Source organism: Argentina silus (genome assembly GCF_951799395.1).
Source record: "Argentina silus genome assembly, chromosome: 14".
Taxonomy (NCBI): domain Eukaryota; kingdom Metazoa; phylum Chordata; class Actinopteri; order Argentiniformes; family Argentinidae; genus Argentina; species Argentina silus.
Window position 1 is genome coordinate 1757166 of NC_139668.1, and position 23663 is coordinate 1780828.

The 23663-nt window shown below is 41.8% G+C and overlaps 2 protein-coding genes across 2 annotated transcripts; both read right to left on the reverse strand.

Moving 5' to 3' along the window:
- stat1a (signal transducer and activator of transcription 1a) lies at positions 1 to 18292 on the reverse strand. The gene is made up of 25 exons (XM_083684784.1): positions 18154 to 18292; positions 17802 to 17929; positions 16741 to 16885; positions 16214 to 16309; positions 15989 to 16075; positions 15784 to 15862; positions 11733 to 11824; positions 11234 to 11385; positions 10689 to 10847; positions 10172 to 10264; positions 9982 to 10041; positions 9850 to 9870; positions 9672 to 9762; positions 9520 to 9561; positions 9298 to 9381; positions 8829 to 8927; positions 8321 to 8456; positions 8084 to 8139; positions 7883 to 7974; positions 5872 to 6011; positions 5318 to 5506; positions 4930 to 5005; positions 873 to 969; positions 696 to 728; positions 1 to 334 (listed from the first exon to the last, which is right to left on the reverse strand). The coding sequence occupies exons 2-25, from the start codon at positions 17927 to 17929 to the stop codon at positions 296 to 298; spliced, it is 2286 nt and encodes a 761-aa protein (XP_083540910.1). The 5' UTR covers positions 18154 to 18292; the 3' UTR covers positions 1 to 295.
- A 1377-nt stretch (positions 18293 to 19669) lies between these two features.
- Positions 19670 to 21662, reverse strand: mstna (myostatin a; the record flags this gene model as incomplete). Its single annotated transcript, XM_083684999.1, has 3 exons — positions 19670 to 20313; positions 20634 to 21001; positions 21347 to 21662. The coding sequence occupies 3 exons, from the start codon at positions 21660 to 21662 to the stop codon at positions 19933 to 19935; spliced, it is 1065 nt and encodes a 354-aa protein (XP_083541125.1). The 3' UTR covers positions 19670 to 19932.
- Between the last annotated feature and the right edge of the window lie 2001 nt (positions 21663 to 23663).

Consider the following 23663-nt stretch of genomic DNA (forward strand, 5'->3'; position numbering starts at 1 on the left):
TTTTATTCCTATTCTGTGTTTTTATTCCCACTGTATCAAGCAAAAGGCATGGAAAGACCAAACAGGAAATGAGTGGGTTAGTATTAAATACATGGTAACATAGGGATGTATGTTAATATCACAACCACAACAGTACAGATCCAGTACAATTAATAGTATGTTTTTATGAATTTCATTTGAGAATGTCTTAATTTGAAGAAAAATAATGAAGTGGTTTGAAACGTAACAACAAAGATAAGATGGAATACAGTCAAATAGACTTGTGATGGATTAAAAGATCAGCCTGTGCAGTTTCTTAGTTGTGATGCGCGTCTTCCTCAAACTCGGCATTCATCTACAGAGGAAAAAAATAGTTGACATGAGCAACATTTCATATTCATGAATCCAAAACCAGATACAGTACGTGGCCCAAAAAGTGAGTGTTATGACAGAATGCATTCAAAGGGAATGTTGTGTTTTTTAGGAAGTGTAGCAGATTTACATCAGTGTCATGCTTACAGGATACCAATGTTTACAAAACAGACAAGCAGCATAATGTCGAAAGAGACAATACCAGTAGCTATTTTATCAACATAATGAGGATTAGAAATGCATGCAGATTTAAGATTTTGAAAACTCAGAGCTTATTTTATTACTGTTGAAACTTCACCCACAGAATGTTATCATGGATGCAAAAGGGCAGCATAAAACTATACCTGAAAGTCTTGTAAGTCTGGAAGACCACGTGTCTGAGGCAAAGAGTATAATACATCCAGAATAAATATGGAGGAAAAAGCAGACTCATAGGCTACAGCAACAATCATGACAGGCTACATGTATTGAGTGTGGTTATAGTGAGGGATATGAGGAATATTGGACTGAACTGTACTCACCACAGCATCGATATCCCTTGGGCTTACAATCTGCTCCAATACTCCATAAACTTCAGGTGACATGGGCATGATGCTGTCTTGAAGTCTTGATGGGGGACTACACACATTTGATTGTTGACAGTTAATAATTGACAATCATACATTTAACAGGATACAAAGATTACATATAGTGTAGGCCTATGTCTTGTAATGAATCATGATAATCAATAAAAATTGGGTACTGTATATACAGTGCCCTCTATAAGTACTGGACAGAGGAAGCATTTTGTCTGCTTTATCTCTATACCCCAACAGTTTGGATTTGAAATCAAACACTTATGATGAGGTTCAAGTAGAGATATGAGAGAGAGTTATGTACCTCTTTAACCTGAGCCTCAGTCTGGAAGAGATCAATGTGCAAAACATCTTGCCTGGTACTGGTCCCAAAGAAAAGGAACTCCAGTGTTCTGAATGACTATAGACCGGTAGCCTTGATATTCCACATCATGAAGACCATGGAAAGACTGGTGCTCGCACACATGAGGCCCCTGGTGAAGACATTCTTGGACCCCCTGCAGTTTGCCTACCAGGCAGACATTGGTATGGATGATGCCATCATCTACCTGCTACACAGAGCTCACTCCCATTTAGATAAGGCTGGCAGCACCATGAGGGTCATGTTCTTTGACTTCTCCAGTGCAATTAACACCATACAGCCCTTACTACTTGTTGATAAGCTAGATGCAGGCGGACTCACCCATTGTTTCCTGGATTATGAACTACCTGACCAACAGGCCACAGTTCGTACGGCTGCAGGAATGTGTGTCGGACTGGGTGGTGAACAGTACTGGCGCCCCCCCAGGGGACAGTTCTGGCTCCCTTCCTCTTCATCCTCCATACCTCGGACTTCAGGCACAACACAGATGCTTGCCATTTGCAGAAGTTCTCAGACGATTCTGCAATTGTGGGATGTGTCAGTGGAGGCCAGGAGACTGAGTACAGAGGACTAGTGGACAGTTCTGTCCACACGAGTGGTGTGAGCAGAACCACCTGCTACTCAACATCAGCAAGACAAAGGAGATGGTGATGGACTTTAGGAGGACTAGGGTCCCCCTGTCTCCTGTTTCCATCCAGGGAAAGGACATGGAGGTGGTCCAGAGCTACAAGTACCTGGGGGTGCACCTGGAAAATAAACTGGACTGGACTGGTAACACAGATGTCCTGTACAAGAACGGCCAGAGCCAGCTTTATTTGCTGGGGAGGCTCAGGTCCTTTGGCATATGCAGTATTCTGCTGAACATGTTCTACCAGTCAGTGGTGGCCAGCGCAGTGCTGTACACGGTGGTATGCTGGGAGGCAGCATCAAGGAAGGCGATACCAAGAGGCTGAACAAGCTTATTAGGAAAGCTGGTTCTGTCCTCGGTGTCACCCTGGACACTGTGGAGGAGGTGGTCAATAGGAGGATGAGGACCAAACTCCTGGCCATCATGGACAATCCCTCCCATCCCTTACATGACACTGTGGCAGAGCAGAGAAGCTCCTTTAGCAACAAATTATTACAACCACGTTGCACTAAGGAGCGCTATAGGAGATTTTTTCTGCCTGCCGCAATAACACTGTACAACTCCTCCTTCTGCTGGCCCGATCGGGGTGATCAGAGTCAGGCTGAGGGATGTTAAATTATACCGGACTGTTCTTACTGTATATAATGTTTCAGATGTCTGTTTTATTTTAATAATATATTTCTGGGGGCGCTTAGTGGCGTAGCACACTAATACGCTTACCACGTAATCGCAAGGTTCCTGGTTCGATTCCGACCCTCGACCTATCTTGCATGTCATCCCTCCTCTCTCTCTCCCATCCTTCCTGTCAATCTCTACTGTCTCTATCCCAATAAAGCAGAAATGCCTTAAAAACATATTTAAAAAAAATAATATATATATTTCTATTGTCACTTTATTTTGTTGTTGTAGTTTGTGATGTGAGCTGCTGTAACGCGTTCATTTCCCCTCGGGGATCAATAAAATATCGATCTATCTATCTAACCAGCCAACAACAGCCCAAACCTAATCCTCTTTCCAGATTTCGCTCACTCATCTTTCATCTTGAGAGTGTAGATAGAAAGGACACTGTGTTTTCTTCAAGTGATCAAAGCTCAAGACGCCTCAAAGTAAGTAACAGGCTTTACTTTATATTTTTTACAAGACAGTGTGCTAGTGTAACATTAGATTGGTAAATTGCTTTGTACTGTTTTGATATTACTGTTTATTGAGAAAATAAAGATTTATTTGTGTTTTGATCCCTGTGTCTGAACGATTGCTTACACAAAAACTTAAGAGTTTGTTTCCTTTGGAGGATTGAGACTAGATATTGGCATAATTGGATGAGCAATTGTAAGGATAACTCAAATCTTTAGTAGTACGCCACCTTTAGATTTACTGAACATTAATGACTCATAAATTATTGTACGTATACCCATACATTTTACACCACTAGTTATCCTCAAAAAGGATGGTCAGGAAAACAGTCTTGTGGACAGATAAGATTAATATTATTATTATAATTATATTATTATTATATATATATGTACCAGAGTGATTGCAAGAGGAAAGTTCAGAGAAAAAAGCATCTGATATGTACAGCACACTAGAGGGCTGCATTGGGATTGGGTCCCGCGGGACCCAACGCAAATCTCGCGGCAGCGGGCGGTTTGAACTTTGCTGCGGGCGGGAACGGGCGGCTAAAAAAAACACTGCGGGATCGGGATGTAGTCTAGGCTAGCGACAACCCCATGAATCTCTTTATTAATAGCCTATAAAATTACGTGTTTTCTCCTGCGGGACGGGAGAAGACACAAAATCAATGCATCTCTATTATTGTGCGGGCAGAAATTCTCAGAGTTTTGCGGACACGGGCGGGAGTGGACATACACACTGCGGGAGCGGGCGGGAGTGTAACACGCACCCTGCGGTCGCGGGCGGTAATGGTCAGAAATTCAGTGAGAGCGGGCGGGAGCGGGATGAAGAAAACAGTCCCGCGCAGGGCTCTACAGCACACCACCTCATCTGTAAAACATGGTGCAGGGAGTGTTATGGTTTGGGCATGTATACCTGCAACAACAACTGGCTAACTAACAGGAAGGGCACGTCAAGGAGACGGCAGCTGGCCGGTAAGGTGATGGACAGCTGAACCCACCTATGAAAGGAAGCAACGCATCACATGGTCACATGGCCAAGTGTGCTATACTCTACTATGGTTAACAGTGGCTTTGCCACTGGCTATGGAAGTTACTTTTTGGTCGTCCCACCCACCAAGCGCCCCGCTCTGTGTTTTGCCTACCTACCGGGGGTTTGAAAAGTTTATGGACTCCCCGCCTTATGATATTGTATTTGATGTTTGTTTAACTTCAGGCGGGGAGCTATATTAGAGCGGAGCCATCCACTTACGCCAAACCTAACGTATTACCATTTTCATTAAACCTCAATCCAAAATGTATTACCTTGTCATTACATTTATTAGACGACATAAGTGTTCTGACAGAACTATGTTATTGCTGACAGCAGCAGCAGAATGTATTCTGAAGTGTACAGAAACTTTGGGTACAAGCAAATGCCTCTAAATTCAATAGATGGCGCCTCATCATACAGTAAGACAATGACCCAAAACATACTGCGATAGCAACTAGGGAGTTTTTCAGGGCCAAAAAGCAGAAAGTTCTTGACTGGCCAAGTCAATCTTCAGATTTAAATCCAATTGAACATGCATTTAATTTCCTGATGATAAGACTTTTGGCAAAACTACATAAAAACAAACAACTGAAGATGGAGTATATACAGCATAGAGCATATAGCATATAGAGCATGCCATTAAAGTATGCAATACTTTATTTGGACATCATATTATTTTTTCCAAGTTTAAAACATTTTCCCAATCTGAAAAAAATGTAATTCAAGCTAAGAATCTCTACTTTGACTTCATAGTAATTGTTTGATTTCAAATAGAGAGTATAGAGCTAAAAATGCTTGCTCTTTTCAATACTTATGGAGGGCACTGTATATGTGGGGTACTCTACACTTACACATTAGATATTGATATCAGCTCTGTTTTCATGTAACCTGTGGGCAGGGGACCCTCCATGTCCATGGGTTCTGACGCTGGAAAACAAAATGGCCGACCAGAAATGTACAGTAAGCTTCAATGGTCAATAGCTGTCTGTTTGCATGTGTGGTCCTGTGACACTCTTGAATCTCAACTTCGTACGGTATGTTTGATTTAGCATATAAATCTCTGAAATAGTCCAAATAAGGACATCTTCTTTTTGATTTGAACAATCCCTAAATGTACAGTACAGGGGCAGCAGTAAAACAAACCTGAAATCTATAAGCATAAAGCTTAAACAACCCATTTACAGTACAGTAGGTCCACCAGACTTGGTGGATTTGAAAGATGCTTACTAAGATGCTTACTTTCTGAGGGCCTGTTGTAGTACTTCCCGAAGGCCTTGTCCTTGGGGATGTCTGGGTAGAGAAAGCGTAGAGGGTTCTCTGGGATGTTCTCCGCAGCCATGACCTTGTATGTGCGGATGATGTCAGACAAAGAGACGGCACTAAGTTCCTTCTTTGTGTAGGGCTCCACTGCATGGAATACAGGCTTATCTGTGGAAACATGCACACACGCACACACACATGCAGTTATTTCAACTGACAATAGTCAATAGTCACAAGTCTACTCCCAGTTCAGTAAATGTTTGGCTAAGGAAATACTTTGCTTGAGAGATTAAACCAAGTGTTCCTACCTGATTGAATTAAAATACCATGATAAATCCATGTGAAGGGAGCGCTAAGTGTGTGTGTGTGCTTTGCCCAGAGAAGAGGCCTCCCTCCCTCTCTCACCATTCACCCAGGGAGGACTCCTCCCTCTCTCTCCATTCATGTCAGGGAAGAGCCCCCCCCCCCCCCCCCTCTCTCTCTGTTCACCCAGGGAGGAGCCCTCCCCCCTTCTCTCCCTCTCTCTCTCTCACCGTTCACATCATACTCCACCCAGGTGAAGGTGATGGCCCCGTCTTTGCTACTCTCACTGAAGCGCAGCAGGAATGTTCCTTGACACTTGCCCGTCAGCATGGCCTTCTCTCGCTCCTTACTGACGAAGCCCAGGATGCACCTGGAGCCCGAGAGAAACACAAAGAAGAAGTGACCTTGATTTTAGGACAAGAATGTAGTCGTTTGCTTTTCTAATGTGTCACTCAGCAAATATAGTTCGTTAACTTAATTAACTCAATTCTTAATGTCCTTGTGCACCATCTTACCCGCACGGATCTGTGAGCCAAATGTGTGTGTGGATGTCGAGCGCAGATTCTAATGTCAGCCCGGTACGCACGGTTGAAACTCACAATTGAGGGGTGTGTTTCATGAATATCATAGATGCACACATTCTTATCTGATAATGTTATGCAACAAATCCCTGCGTGCTAAAAGAGGAAACACTAAAGCAACACACTATTGGCAGGGTTCGAAATCGCATCTTTTGCAATCTGTATTTTATGAATGACGGTTGATTCAACACTAATCAGGTCATGTACAGTAACACTGCTCGTAGTCATTGGTTTAAGTGACATTGAAATCAATTGATAAACTACTGACTGTACAGCAGCACTGAAATAGCACTGCGACCCTTTAGCCTAGCTGGAGCTAGGTGAACGTGGGACACAGTGAGCGCTGCAGCCGCTTGTCTAGGAGCCCGACTTTCCTCACTCACAGTCATTCACTTCCATTTTAATGGCCTGTATTCTAGCTTGCTTTTGAGCGGGCGCATTGATTGGTTCTCACATACTTTGTCGAGGCATCTCACTCCCCCTTTCGTTGGAGCAAAAGGTGATGGTGGCGGTTCTTAAAACAAACATACCTCATGGTTCGTTGAGTTATAAAATAAGATAAGAGACACAGGGGCTACGCCAACCAGCGTAGGACACAGCCCCTTCATTATCCAGTCACTGTGCGGACAACATCAGAAGGCCTCTCCAGACTCAGAAGGCAGGTAAGGTTTAACCTTTTAGTGGTCTCGGTCATCTAGCCTACCTTGAGAGGGTCAGTTGCTTTGAAGTAGCCTCAATGTAATGTATAACATTTCAAATGTATTAGCATTATTGCTTACCTACTACAATGACTGGCCGCACTCATGGAGGGAATCTGGTCCAAGAATAATGGAATACATACAGTTCCAATTGTATTGCCATATTATGTGCTTGGATACAGGAGAGTGTATGACAGTACCATTAGAGGTGCAGCCCATAGAAGTCAGTTTTGAACATGTTTGATTACTGTTTTACCAAAGGTGTCATTCGTGAACAAATGTTAAAAACTTTGAAAACAATTGAGTGCTCTGGATTAATTATGCATGACGGGGATCGAACAAGCAGTTTGAAATGTTTGTGTCCAATCTATCATTTCAATAAACCATACAATCATATATATTTCAATTAAATTATCAAAACCACCGGAAACATGTATATGCTTGCGAACGGATGCTTTCGTATATGGAGGGCTTGATTGATTGCGGGCTATGTCAACTCATAATAACGTCCAAATGTATTCTAATTGCCTAAAAGATGCTCTGATTGGTTGGATATGAACCCCAAAATGCTACAATATAGGCTACAGCTGCAATACACAGACAATGTTTGTCTCTATACGAAATAAAAATGTGCGTGTTTTATTTATCAAATCACAGATTTTCTCAGGGGACCCAATTTGAAATCAGGTATGACTGCTGAGGTATGGCAAAGAACGTTTAGTTGTTGTTCATAGCTAATGATAGTAACATATAAAAATTATTTCCCCAGAAGGACCGCCTCAATTGACTGTAAATATAGGTTTATATAGGACATAATGTAGGTGCGTAAGTCTGGAATGCCTATTTGGGAAGATACCCATGATAAAAATAACTAATAATAATTTCAAATAATAATAATAATAACAATTGAGGCTATAATCAGGTCCCTGATGATTGGTTCTAGATAACACGTGGATACTTACCCATCATTCCACAGGGTTAGCAAATGTCTCTTGATGAGATCCAGGATCCCTTCGATCCACAACCAGAAAGGGAAGCTCTTCTCACTGATGCTCTGTTCCAGAAAGAAACATGAACCTGATGTTCAAACACTCAGACCCCATGTCCTTAATGATCTGTGTGAATTGTTACTTTGTATTCTGTATTCTGTCCTCATGACCCACCTTACAAAACTTAGTCCAGGGGACCAGACCCTCTGGATTCCTTGCTGCCTTCTGGCCTGTATGAAATATATCTGGGTTACCGAATCATCAGGGTGAATCTGAATCTCGTAAATCAACCCAAAATGCTGTATGTACAGTGACATAATAGAAATCCAATAATCTGTATGTTGACCCTGGCAGATAGGGACCGAGGAGGGAGATGGAATTCTCAACAAACAGCAGATCACCCAGACTCACCCAGGAGCTTGTCTCCAAGCATGCCCAGCTGCTCCTCGTTGAGCCCCCGCTTAGTGACGGAGGAAAACTGCCAACTCAGGATCTCAGACAGCTGGCCCCACGACGCCGACAGGGGGTTCAGGAAGAACTTCAGGTTCTGTCCCAACAAGCCCAGATTAACAGTGATCAGCCAGGGGGAAGAGAGGGGGGAGAGATTTAGATCCACCTAGTGTTTGTATCTCACCGCATAGAGGTAATTATGTTCCCGCTTCCTAACCCCTAATAGACCTTCATTTAGCATCCTCTACCCTGCAAGGGTCCTTCTCAGTTCCTAATACCTTTCCAATTAAATCACAATCCTCTTTTGTAACCCGTCTTTGAATGTTTTGTTGCCAATGTGAGCTGTAGCTGAAACATCACAATGACTGTAACTGTAGTGGCATGGGTTAGTGTTTGTAGCGTCATTGACTTGGAGCAGTTTCCTTGGCTGGTTCTTAGAGCAGGTTCCTAGGCTGGTTCCTGTGCCTACCTTGGGCTCGTTGGTCAACATGTTGTACCACAGGATAGAGGCCCAGCCGCTGGGCAACTGGCTGACGTTAGAGATGACCACGATGGGCAGGGAGATGGTCTAGGACGGGGTCAGAGAAGACAGGTCTGTCAGAAACTGGACAGGATACTGGTGGACCTCAAGACAATGCGAGTGTCGAAAAACTATTCCAACTTTTCTGAGATATGTCACCCATCCCTTTGATGTAATGTGAACGTGAATTTGAATTTGGTCTTAAATGTATTGCATCCATCTTCAATATGGGAACTGTACATTTGCCCTCTTTCTCTTTTATTTTTTAGTTTGCTTTATTTTATGTAATGTTTTCCCTCATGTGTGCACTGTGTGTTTGTTGCCTGTATAACCATGTTGAAAAACAATTAAAAAAACTTTAAGTGAGATGAGTGTAGGAAGACCTCGGAGACTGGCCAGGCATGTGAGTTCAGCTTACCTCCAGTTTGATCTGCAGGCCTGACTGACTCAGTTCAGACTCAAAGCAGATGGAGTGCAGCTCCTCTGTCACAATGAGAGGGCCCTGAAACATCATAGCCAGAGACACATTAGTATGTAATTACTGTACTGTAATTACCATATCTAGCAGAACAGAATTCAATATTCGAGACATTAAACCAACATGTTAATAACCCAGCTATATGCCAGAAAAGTTTCTTACCTCATTTGTTCTGTTGCCGGCTACTTTCTGTTCTTTCAGTTGCTGTGTTGAGATCATAGAGTACACTGTAAGGACTCATACCAGTGCAGGTCCAAATGGACAATTCATAATAAGTCAGCATATATCTAATTTGAGATTGTGCTGCTACTTACCAAATGGCGGAATTCTGCAGCTAAGCTTCCATTGGACTCCTCCATATTCATAACTTTGCTGTTGGTCCCCAATATGTTGAATTTACGAAACCTGTTGGGTTTAAGACAGTTTTGATCAATACAAATGTAGAGCAAATATTTAGAGATATTCAACATCATTAAATGACAGGGCACATACCCTTTCTTCTCTGTGACATCCCTAGGGGGAAAAGACAACATGCAGTCATTTGAGGTACTGTATGTTCAGAGAATAAATCTGTTAAGATCATTACAATTAATTAATTGAATTAAAGACAGTCTATCTACTTACTTGTCAAACAAGGCTTTGACTTTGAGTTGATAATTAAACTCCTGGAGCTTCACAAGAAATCTGGAGAGGAAACGGAAATGACGGCCAGTTTAGGCTTGAATGGTTACTAAGCAAACACTATTAAAATGATAAGTCTAAGTGAAGAAGTACCCAGGTCCAGAAGAACGAGTAGAGATGTCTTGACTCTCACCTGAGCTTCACTGTGAATTGCACCTGTGTTTTCAGCACCAGGGGCCTCTGTGGATGTGTGGGCATACAGGGCTGCCTTTCTACCACCATGGAGCTGACACACACACACACACACACACACACACACACACACACACACACACACACACACACACACACACACACACACACACACACACAGTTAGTTATGACCAGCAGTTATCAACCACAGACGAGTACGACACAACGGAACCTTTTACTCTACATTTCCACTTGCTTCCACCTGACTGACAGCAGTGAGCAGTTGCAACACATCACAACTATATAACACATCATTGAGTTATGAGAGGTATTGTTTTCTATGACAAATATGCAAACATTTCTATATGACAAACATCAACTTCAGTTGAGTAACTGGGAGTAGGCCCAAACACAAACAGAGTTCAGGATCCATATTGCCACTTTAACCCTTCAGTGACTCCCAACCCCAATTCGTGACGACCACTATCTCTGTCTACATGTGAAAGCGTGTTTCTCACTGTTCTATGAGGTTTCTGAAGAGCGAGAGGGCCCGCCCCTCCAGGAAGCTCTTCTGTTGGGGGATAGGGTCGTTGTCGTAGGTATACTTCTGCTCCAGCTCCTGCAGCTTCTTCAGCTGCTGCCTCACCTGCTGCAGGCTCTCAGCCACCGCCGTGAACCTACAGGACAGGGGAGGAGAGTTGGAGGGCTCGACCCACTTGGCCACATAACACTTTATGCTATTGTCATTGTTTTACTATTATTATTATTGTTCCCTCATTTTGTTATTATTATGACATTGCACTGCAAATTGATATCTATATTGTCTGATTGTTGCGTTGTTGAGGAGTTGCTTACACTAGAGCATTTCATTACATGGTATCCTGTATATTGTGTAAATGACCATTACAATTTTATTTTATTTTGATTGATTAACACATAACACAGTACACTGGATTCTAATCTAGCAATGAGATGTTTTATGGGACACAAGATGAACTGGAGGTGGATGTTTGACCAGATAATGTGACAGCGAGACAGTGTTTGCTTCGCTGTAGGACCTCACCAGTTCTGCAGTTGATCCAGACAGGCGTTGGGTGGGCCTCCGATGCAAGCTATCTGCTGCCGACGCTTCCACTCTGGCATCTCCTCTGAGATCAGGTCTGACAGGACCGCGTCTGCCAGGTTGAGAACCTCAGCCAACTGGGTCACCACTTCCTACGCAAGAGACCAACCACTTAATAAAGCACTTCTAAATGACCTACTCTTCAATATGAGCAGTCTCTTTATCACTGTCTCTCACTATCAGCTAACTGGATAGTCTAGTGGTGCTTGATGCATGGTTATTTACGTTTTTTCTTATCACATTATTGTTATTCAGTCACAATCAGAGTCAAATTTCACTATGTACACATCAAGTTTTAACACAGCATAATATAACTAATATATATGTATCTATGTCTATGTCATCTGCACTTGTTTTATCATCTTCATCATACTCATATCTGGACCCATTCATCATTGTAAAGTAGAGTAGATTAGAGTAGAGTATTGAGCGTTCTTACCCCTCGTTTGTATTTCAGCTCGAAACACATCTTTGATATTAGCATCTTCTCATGCTCTAGCTCTTTCTGGTTAATCCCATTAATTTCGTGTTCTAAAACACATTAAAAGGAAAAGAGGTTTTACACTGTTTGTATTTCTTGAAAATCATTACATGTGAAGAGGATAGCATCATGACCCTGTCAGCAGACAATTGTGGGCCAGATCTGGTCTTGAGGTGGCACTCAGTGTCGGAAACGGCAAGTAGTATATGGGCCAGACCTGGTCCAAATGTTGGGGGCCAGTCCAATTTGCTATGGCCTGGGATGTGATATCTGGCCCTGATACGTTCCTGTCATTACTGGGCCATCTTTGGTCTGAATGTGGTTGACCAGTTCTGGGTGAGAGTTGGCATTTTGTTCATGGGCTAGCTCTTGTAGGAGGAATGTGGCCCTGATACATTTCTGTAGTTACTGGGCCATCTTTGGTCTGAATGTGGGGGACCAGTACTGGGTGAGAATTTGCAGTTTGCTTGTTGGCCAACTGGCTAGAGGTACAGTCATGAGAAAAAATTAGGACACCCTATGAAAACCTTTGTCTTCTTCAACATATTCAAACATATGGACATTTGATATTCATTTGAACAATATTGAAAAATTGAGGTAATATAACTAAACAAATACAACTGAAACAAATTATTTAAAAAATTATTGGTAAAATGTAATTAATAGAAATGCAATCTTCTTGTGAGGAAAAAGTTAGGACACCCCTACATTTAGTTCCACTTAAAATGCCTAAAATTATAATAAAGAGCACCACATCAGGTGCAAATGATTAGAACATCGTTACAGAGGATTTTGGAGGAGCCTGTCCTATTTAAACCTCAGATATTTAGTTTAGTTTGCTCTTGATTGTTGAAGTGAGTTGCATCACCATGGCGAGATCAAAAGAGCTCTCTGAGGCCTTCAGAAGAAAAATTGTAGATGCATATGAGTCTGGGAAGGGATATAAAAAGATCTCCAAACTATTCGAAATTGGCCATTCCACTGTCCGGAAAATAATTTACAAGTGGAGAACATTTAAAACCACCACCAACATGGCCAGGTCAGGCCGCCCAAGCAAGTTCAGCCTAAGAGCTGACCGAAAGATGCTTAAAGAAGTCTCCAACAATCCCAGAATGTCATCACGAGACCTACAGGTATCTCTTGCCACAATTGATGTCAAAGTACATGCATCCACCATAAGAAAGAGACTGAACAAGTTTGCATTACATGGGAGGTGTGCAAGGAGGAAACCCCTGCTGTCAAAAAAAAACATCAGGGCAAGACTAAAGTTTGCCAGAGAACACCTAGAGAAAGACCAGAACTTCTGGAACAATGTGCTTTGGACAGATGAATCCAAAGTTGAACTATTTGGGCACAGTAAGAGTAGACATGTTTGGCGCAAAACCAAGACAGCATTTGAGAACAAGAACCTCATACCAACTGTGAAGCATGGGGGTGGAAATGTCATGGTTTGGGGCTGCTTTTCTGCAGCAGGGCCTGGTCAGCTCACCATCATAGAATCCACTATGAATTTTGTATTGTATCAGAGGGTGCTTGAGGAAAATGTGAGACCATCTGTTCGAAAGTTGAAGCTGAAGCAGATGTGGACCATGCAACATGACAATGACCCAAAACATTCCAGTAAATCTACCAAGGAATGACTCAAGAAAAATAAATTGAGAGTTCTGGAATGGTCAAGTCAAAGCCCGGATCTTAATCTTATTGAGATGCTGTGGATTGATTTGAAACTGGCTGTGCATGCAAGACACCCCTCGAACATCACACAGCTGAAAGAATTCTGCAAGGAGGAGTGGGAAAAACTTTCTCCCAATTGATGTCAGAGACCTGTAGACAGTTATAAGAAACGTCTAATTGAGGTTATTTCAGCCAAGGGGGGCAATACTAGCTATTAGGGCATAGGGTGTCCTAACTTTTTCCTCAGTAGGAATTGGCATTATTGTTAATTTTATAAATAATTCAAATAAATGATTACAAAGTTACATTTTCATAGTTTTTTGTTCAATTACATCCCCTTTATCTATAGACATTGTTAGAAAGAAGATAACATATTGATATGTCCATATTTTTAAGAGAATAACTTAATATTTTGGGGGGTGTCCTAACTTTTTCTCATGACTGTATGTAGCCCAAATATGTTACTGTCGTTGCCTGGCCACTTTTGGGATTTGCTAAGAAATACAGAAAAATGAAGCTCGCCATATATTGCACATTAAAGCCTGGGCCATACACCGTTCAGATCTTGTCAGTTGGGCTAAGAATTTGGTGTAGACACACAGAAGTGATGGAATCTGATAATCATAACTCAAAGCTGCAGTTTGTACGTTTTATGCAGATTTTAGCAGTTTTACAACTTGCCACAGTCAAACTAGTCAAGATGAGAGGAGTGGATTTCAATAAACGGCCACCGTCGTTCTAAAGCAAACTGTACACTCAACACAGCCCACATATGCTGACTTCTCACGTCAATATACACATCCAGAACAGTAACAGACCCTTTTAAACAGCCTAGTACCCGTAGACTACTGTAGATAAATAGAGACACCTGTAGGCTGGCTAGTTGGTTGTTACTCTTCCCTTAAATTATGTTTGTGATATTTAATGTTATAATCAGATGGATCCTTATTTGGAATGTAGTCTTTGGGCCAGGGAAAACTTGGGCTAAATTCATGACATGTCGGAACTAGGAAACTCAAAATATAACTTGGAATCTCGTTGTAGAAAGATTATCCCAAGGTTTATTATTCCCACTTGGAAAGTATCTGAACCAACCAACAGGAAACTCTATGAATTGAGTTTCCAACTTGTCATGAATGCAGCATTATCCATGGTTTGGATTTTTTTAAACAAACTACTGCTAACATTAGCTAATTTTAGTCCCTCTAACAAAGAAATGTCCTAGGCGCATTCAACCAAGTTTTAAATTGCACAACCAAATCTACTCAAGTGATTTGGTCACGTTCAAAATTAGACAGCATTTCCATAGCACCTTTTTTGTTAGCAGTGGCTACAATTAGCTGATGTAAGCATTGGCTATTTCAACAAATCTGAATGGTAATGTTTCTGGCCCATAAACTACTTTCAGGGTAAGGAATGATCTGACTATCATGAAAAATTTCTGTTTAATTGGGTAGCTTGTCAAAAGGGAGCACATGTTGAACCCAACAGAAATGTTGATGCATCCCACTTGGAATAACAGAACTATAGTTGCCATACAAATGTGATATCTCCTCCAAAAAGGAAGGTCAGCTTAGTTTACTAAAAAATACCTAAAAAGCCTGCAGAGGTCTGGAAAAAGTGTACAGAAACATTGTGTCTGCTCGAGGACAGTAGGTCACTGTTTAAAATATGCATGTTGTCGTCATCATCTATTTAACACTGACCTACTGTAGTTGCCAGATCTTGACCACAATTTGAGTAGAACAGGGCCATAACAGATTTTGGATGTGGATGTGGCCCAGTAACCACTTGGAATAATGGTCCAGAAGTAGGCCAGGTCTCGTTTCCATTACTAAGCCAGGCCTTTGCCACAAATAGGCCAAGCCTGGGCCATGATGTTGATGTGGCCCAGGTACAACTTTGTTTCCTGGGCCAGAAGTGGACCGGCTCTGGTCGCCATACCTATGCCCAATCCTGCAAAATACCAAATCTTAGCCAACATGTGGATATGGCCCAGTTACCACTTGGAATGATGGAATTGAACGGTCCAGAAATGGGCCAGATATGGTTACCACATCTAAGCCTTAAACAACCAGACTTGGCCCATATCTGGATCGTTATCAAGTGATAACTGGACCACATCCACATACCGGCCAAGGTCAGGCCTTTCCATGGAAAAGATAAGACTCTGGAATGGCAGCCAGAGGCGGCCCACTTCTGGCCCGGGGAAGAAAGTTGTACCTGGGCCTCATTCGGATGCCGGTAGAAAACAGACCGTCATTGCTGTGCTGACTGGGCAATGACTTAAGCTTAAACACAAATCTTAAAAATAAAATGAATAAAAATACTTCACCTCTGTTCTTTAGGGTATTAAGCTTAAAGTCATGCTCATCCTGAAGGTCCTCTACAGATTTGATGTAATGATCTGTCTCCTAGTGAAGAAGGGAGGTAAAAGTTATGGGTTTGCATACACCAATCCATGATGGTCAACATTAGCTGATGGCTGGGCCAGGCTGGCCACACTCATAAACAGGACATTTATGGAAAAGATAACTCACCTGAACCTTGTTCCTCATCTCTTTGACTTTGTTGTCAAGCTTTTGTTTCTCCACAACCATGTTAGTCTGTGCGCTTTCTCTATCAGTCTGAAAAGACGTATGGCATTTAGAACCCTCCACAGTTAGGTCAAGTCTAGAGAAATTGTGAGTAATGGCTGACATAAACGCAAACATGTGGTGATCAATGAATTAGCCTAGTTGAAAAAGAGATTTGAGGAGCTGCACCTCGATACTTTTGGCATTGGTCAGGATTTTCAGCTCCTCCTTCAGGTTTCTAGATATGATCATCGCCATGTGAACAGGATCCTCCTGGAACCGGTCCTGTAAAGGGGTGTGGTCAAATACTCAACATCAACTACGGGATGCGCATGTAATACTGTATCAATATTACATACCAGAGATGTAATATGAATAAAGTATTTAAATATTATTTATACAAGGAAAACACACTAAGACCAAGGCCTCTTTTGCAGGTCCACCCTGTCCACAATATTTACACAATCACAAAACAACACATAAAAAATACAACACAGTTCAAAACATCATATAAAAAACACAACATATTAGGAGAAACAATCACATGCTTCACCAAGGAGGTCCTCAATTAGAGAGGACCAGATTGTTCCAGCAGTTAGGTGCACCACAACTAAAAGCGGATTTACCCAATTCAGTGGAGACCCGGGGAACCTCAAGAGTTAACCAACTCTCATAACGGGTTAGGTAATTTATGTTCTTGGCAGCAGTGTCTGTACCTGGAGGTTTCGCTTGATCTTGCGGATGTTGTGCTGGAGCAGGAAGTTGTTTTCAAGGGCGAAGCGGCTGTGTTGATCATCAAGCTGGGCCAGGAGGTCATAGAAACGTATGGTTGCCAGGGAGTCCTGAACAGCCACATTATCCCTATAAATGTGTTTGAATGACGTGTGTCAAAATGAGATGAAGGGGTTGAGTGGATATTATGCATTGCACAATCCTGTATGCTACAACTTCTTCGCTGTTCAACTTCAAAACAAAGGTTCTCTACTGTCCCTGTCCAATAAAAACTGAAAAAAATATGAGTGGGACTTCTCCACTCAAAAATAAGCTTAAAAAAAAATTTAGCTTGTGTTTTTAAATTATTCACTTGCCATACTGTGATGAACTGAATTTCCAAACTTGCCAAGTCAATTGCCTTAAGAGGACCACAATGGAAATCAGATCATCAACAGTCTGATTATTGCACAATGGTCTTGGACTTTATTGTGTAATATCTGCAATGGCATGTACATGTAGGTCTTTGTAATGTGCTTGCTTTTAAAATGGTCAACTCAACTAAAGTGCATTTCTGAGATAAGCTTCTCAAATGCAGCTCCTCCGCACACATTGAACGCCTGATCACATCTCTGGTATACAAAATGTATAAATATAACACCAACAGGCGCTCAAGTGGCGTAGCACACTAAGGCGCATACCATATCATCGCAAGGTCCCTGGTTCGATTCCGGCTATCGACATATCCTGCATGTCATCCCTCCTCTCTCTCTCACCCATCCTTCCTGTCAATCTCTACTATCTCTATCCCAATAAAGCTGAAATGCCCTAAAAACATATTTAAAAATATAATACCAACACATTGATTACGAATTAGTATTACAACAAATCTACTTTTCATAAGCAGTAATTCCAGAAACAACAAGCATTTGTGAGATCATAACTCAGAAGGACATATTTCAGTTTAATATCCAGGCTTTGCTGCAGTCCAGTGGCAGTAGCCCTTCTGCCAGGGATGACTTGGTTTGTCTTTTCTGCATGTCATGACATGATAAACCAAGCTTACCAGTCGATGCTCTCGATCCACTTGCTGAGGTACTGACGGATGTCCATGGGGAAGGAGTCATCATACAGCTGGTCCACCTGTTCCAGGTACTTAGAGTCCAGTACTTGTAGCTGGCACCACTGGGCCATCTGGAGAACAAGGAGTCAATCAACTGAGATTAGAAAGGGACCCAGAGCATATCATGGTTAACTCTCAGTAGGGCTGTGTTTTTAACTACCATTTTTAGTTGGCTATATAGCCCAACTTTCCCGTCCCTGATAGCATCTGTAATAGTTGAACTGAACATGCACATGCGAATTGAACATAATATAAACAGATATAAACAGAGGCTGTCACCACCAGATAATCTTACCTTTTATTTTGACGAAAGGATTACAAATCCGTTAGGACAGGTAGGTTATAACTCTAAAATGACGTCCTTGATGCAGCTCCTTGAGTTTCTCTAGCTGTACAGTTGTACACACATAGAAATACACTCCTATAAACTGCATAATAATCAGCAATAATACGGATATCGATCTTATCCAACCAGAGCTTAGTATTCACCAGGAATACCCGCCTCTTTTTGTGATGGCCAATCAGGATGAAGAAGATCAGGCTGTTCTAACAGTGAAACGCCCTCCCCAACCTTCTCTTCCAGTAAAGATCATTACATAGGAATACTATGGAACTCAACAACTGAAATTAATCCTAGTCTACGTTTTTTTAGGAGTTTGGTCGATCACAAACTATTACCAAAAGACTATCTAAAACCAAATTACATATTCTCAACAGCCGTTTTAAAAAGCACAGGGGGGGCATGGATTAGCGGAAGAGCCAAATGTTGACCACGTGTTTTCAGAGAAAATGAAAGCAGTGCTCTCCTTGACTACGTCAGAGTTGGCCCAAAATTCATCCGACTAATTTCTCTCTGCTGCACTACTTCTTAATAGTTGACCACATGTTTTCAGAGAAAATGAAAGCATTGCTCTCCTTGACTATGTCACAGTTGGCCCACAGCTACTCTGGGTCTATTCTTGAATACAGTTAGGATACCTGGTCAACAGAGCAACATAATGTATTCTACAAATGATTTCGGATTTATAATTCATACAGATGCTAAAATACTATTAGTTAACTCGTCTAACTCACACATCTTATGAATCGTTTGTTTACTAATGCAGAAAGGTTAACGTGCCTATAATTCTCATCTATAATCATTCTCATCTATTAACATGTCATTGTGTAACCAACTGCAGTAGGCCTATAACTAGAGTTGTGTAAGAAAGGCCTTTCAGTTCATGTCGTCTCAGGAAACCCTGTGAACCATAATATTTGGGGACATCTGTACTCTAGTTGAGCACCCATGACCTTTTCATAGCCATGTGTCCTCAAAGTGAGGGCAGTTTTCGGACGATCTACAGTTTGCATGGAAACCCGTCACAGTGTGGAACCTCAGGGGAAAGGCTATGGCAGTTCATGTCCTCAAGAAAAGTCAAAGTTCATCACATTTTTCAAAATATTTCTCACACCGTGAGTGTGTGTGTGTGTGTGTGTGTGTGTGTGTGTGTGTGTGTGTGTGTGTGTGAGAGAGAGAGAGAGTGTGTGTGTGTGTGTTCCATTTCAGAAAGAAAGAGACGAGAGTGAGAGTGTGTGTGTGTGTGTGTGTGTGTGTGTGTGTGTGTGTGTGTGTGAGAGAGAGAGAGAGAGAGAGAGAGAGAGGTTGTTTTAATCACTACTTTGTGACAGAACATTTTTCACAGTCGATTTAATGGTGTCACAGAAAAATGCATTCCTCAGCACAACATACATGAGACACAACGCAAACAATTTCATCATAATACTGAAAATGTGTAAACAAGGTTGTTTGGTACATTTGAGGTCGGATAATAACAAACTGCACATGTGTAATTTCTTGTTCTCTGCTCTGCTAGTGCTGAAACACAAAAGTCAGAGTGGTCTATTTAGATGGCCTATTTAGATGCCTAGACAGATGCTGATCCCATAGATGATTCAACTCAACTCAAGTGAATCTTATTTGATGGTTTATGGAGTTCTTTGATGGGAAGAGGGAGGTAGGAGGGGTCATTGAATGGGATTTGGAGGTTAATAAAAATGACTTGATACAATAATCAGGTTCTCCCCCCCAGGCTCAGGAGCAACCACAGTGATCAACCACCATAGAGGGGATTTTGCCGTAGATGATCTGCTCTTTGCGGTTGAAGTAGAGCATGTTGATGGAGGACATCTTGGTGGGTGTGCAGCAGGGGCCGGCAGTACCCCTGGGGTTAGCTTTGTTCACCAGGTGAGTGTGGGGATATTTCTGAAGGTGCATGTACTCACACTCTCCAGAACAGTAGTTGGCCTTGTAGCGTTTTGGTGCAATGATCCAGTCCCAACCGAAGTCCTCAAAGTCGACCGTGAGGGGGTAGTGGCAGCATCGTGTCTCTGGAGACTCCTCGTCACAGTGAAGGCCAGAGTCCCTGCGTGAGCGCTTTGGGCTCTCTAAAATCTTCACCTCCATGAACGGTCGCTGGTAGTGATGGCAACATGAATGAAAATCACACCATAATAGCACTGGAATATGAAGTATTTGTGTGTGTTTGTGGACTAGAGCTCTGATATAGAAAACAAAATCAGCTATAGGATGGATACTTTTTGCTATGGTTCTAAATATGCATGTTCATGAACACTGTGAATTTATAAGCTTATTCAGGATTTACAACGGGTTCATAAGCTTTGTCTCCTAGTGTCATTAAAAAAGGCATGTTGTAGCACATTTCAAGTCATAACTGTACATAAGTTTACACTATCACATCAAAAACTGAGAGCTAGTTATTGTCGCCTACTCACCAGTCCCTCTTCTCCCAGCTCCGCCGACGTCACAGCCAGGTCCTCTCCTTTGGAATCATAAGCTTTGATCTCGATGCCATAATTGGTCTCTGGCTGACGGAGCCAGGTTTGAAGTAACTGACTGATATCTACACTTTGCCAAGAACTTGAACCAGCATCGACGTCGACCCTCAAGGAGCGGATTCGTATGCGCGTGTTTCCTTGTGTGGTTGGTTTTATACGAGAGATTTGCAAGAACACAGTGGTGACCATGTCGGCTGGCCGCAAGTGGACCCAAAGCTGAGCGCTCAAAATGTTAGTAGGTCGGATCTTCGGACTGAGGCTGAATAAACAACAAGGCACTCCGTCTGTCTGAGACATGTGTTCAGCTAAACAGTAAGGGAAGAAGAGCGAGAATCATTATGTCAACATTAACATGAGGCTATAGGATACGCAATAAACATGGATCACACTATCTGAGATGGTCATGCGTAATTGTGTATTCCATGCAATACATTGACAATGGATGATTGAAAAGGTAAAGAGGTGACACTACTCGAACGGCATTTTTGCATTGCCCATCCAATTCATAGGTCATTTACGCACGGTCACCTCTGCATCGCCATTTGCGCGCAAACATGTTCTGGCTCCTGAACACAATGCGCGCACAAACGACTGAACAACTAGCGTGACTTTCAAAGTGCCCTTAAATATAAACTTTGAATAATACTTACACTTCGTGGCCATGGTTATGATGGTTTCAGTGGTGGCGTGATCCTCATTCTCCACGCGTTGGTCATACTGGTCTAGGAGTCGTGTCAACGGGGGCGCTTTGGGCAGGAGCTGCCTGATCATCTCTCGGCTGATGTTAGGAGCTTGTTCGAGGCGGAGTATGCTGAGGATTTGGGATTTGATCCTATGGAGTCTCATCAGCTTGCTCTGTTCTCTGAACTCGCAGGTTGAGCATTGATCAGGTCCCTCCACTGTGATCTTGACCTGGCGCGTCGTAGTCTCATACATCCCCATGGTGCAGCCAAACGCACCTGACATTATCAGGTAAAGTACAAAATGCATTCTGTCTGAGGGTGTAGGAGAAATATGACAGGCCATACACTGTGCCACAGTGAATACAGACTCTCATTGTTTTTTTGTTTTATATCTCATCTCCCCTCTCCCTCTGGTGTCGTCAAAATAACATGATTGGCTGCACTGATTTGAGTTTTTTCTGTTTTTTTAGTTTTAACCCTCAAGCTACCAACATTTGTCGCCACTTCAAATTGCCAAGGATAGAATGATTGAAAACAAATGCCACAATAACAGCTGATTCAAAGCTTTCTTTGAGAAATCATGAGACAAGGCAATCATAGTGAAAATGACAAAAACAGACTATTTTCCACACTTAACGACCGGCCTAAAGGCCAACAATCATTGGATTGATTGCTTTAATGTTGTCAGGCTTCCTCTAGTTAGCCTACTGTATACAGTATAGGGACATGTTTATAGTGTGTGCGAGATAGCCTTACTGTTCCCCAAGTGGTATGACTAGTACTTATAGCCTGTTTAATTCAACCTTGCTGTAAGGGTCGTTTAGGGACTTGAGGTAAACAGAAGAACCTAGGTTCGTTTTATATTGGAAATTCGGTTTTCTCTCTTCAATAGCTCTTAAACCTAGCGTGACCTGTCTATGAAAATGTATATGAAATATTTAGAGTCATGGGAGGATGGAGAACGATCTACACCTTTTCTTTTTTTTCTACAGGAGAGTCTATGACAGCGGAGTATCGGAGCGGGTCATGGGCACACACTGTACGGGAAAGGAGTTGTAGTGCTTATGTGATTAGAGTTAATTAGGTTGGCATGCTTAAGCAAGTCCAACTATTGTTCTTCGACATAGTTATTATTATTAGGTGGGCTGGCTTAAGCAAGTCCAACTATTATTCTTCGACTTATTATTATTATTATTATTATTATTATTATTATTATTAGGTGGGCTTGCTTAAGCAACAAGCGACATACTTATTGTTATTATTATTATTATTATTATTATTATTATTATTATTATTCCAGTTCTTCCACTTGCTACTCCTCCTACAAATTTAAGCTATTCACACCATTTCAACTTTAAAACGCGTTGCTTTGACTTTTGGTTTTAATACCTATTAAACTTTTTAAACGTTACAAACTTGAAAGTGGACTTTTTAACATGGAGGTACTGTACAATGTGCGAAAAACTCCAAATTATCAACTCTGATAAAAAGCTTTTTGATACCTATTCAACTTTTTAAACGATTACGTTTTTTGTAACTCCAACACCTCTCATCTGGTGAACATGGTGGAATGTTGATTTAGGCCAACATTCTGAGAGCCCCATTGTTACTGCAACTGCTATGGAACTTTCACAACTCTTGAATAAAAACAACAGGAGGCCTGCAGAACACATTCTTAGAATGATTACACAACAATACACTCTCTTGGCTACCAGTTCTACCCCACTGACACCATTCTCAACCACTTAACAAACCAACTATACCACTCTCAACAACTCAACCCTCTACCCACTCCACTGAACTACCCCAGGCTTATCCTATCTATCTATCTATCTATCTATCTATCTATCTATCTATCTATCTATTGTCGCAGAGGGCGAGATTAGTATGGCCTTTTCCCGGCCTAAACACCATCCCCAACGTTACCCAGTTAAGCACAGCAGGAATGGCCTATGGAGGAGAAGTGTCCTTCCTTGATTTGATCTATGAAATGACCCAGTTTGATGTGTAACTGATTGATGACAAGTTGAATCAAAAGTGTATAACCACTGATTAATGATAAGTTGATTCAAATGTGTGTAACTGATTTGTGATAAGTTGAGTCAAATATACAATAGATTAATGATAAATGAGTTCAAGTATGTGCGAAAGGCAAAACTTAACAAAAGAAATTATAAAGGTAGTGTATGACTCCAGGTCAACATATCTAGTTGGACCTCGTAGTGATAACGGTTAAACTGATACTGAAGTAGGCAACCAAACCATATTAATGTTTGACTGTATA

What these genes read in the sequence shown, in the direction of transcription:
- stat1a (XM_083684784.1), bottom strand. Translation starts at nt 17,929, where the DNA reads ATGGCCCAGTGGTGCCAGCTACAAGTACTGGACTCTAAGTACCTGGAA. An exon ending in CCGGCAACAGAACAAATGAG is followed by an intron (nt 9,382 to 9,519) that starts GTAAGAAACTTT and finishes ATGATGTTTCAG; the next exon opens with GGCCCTCTCATTGTGACAGA. An exon ending in CTGATATCAATATCTAATGT is followed by an intron (nt 970 to 4,929) that starts GTAAGTGTAGAG and finishes AAATGTGTGTAG; the next exon opens with TCCCCCATCAAGACTTCAAG.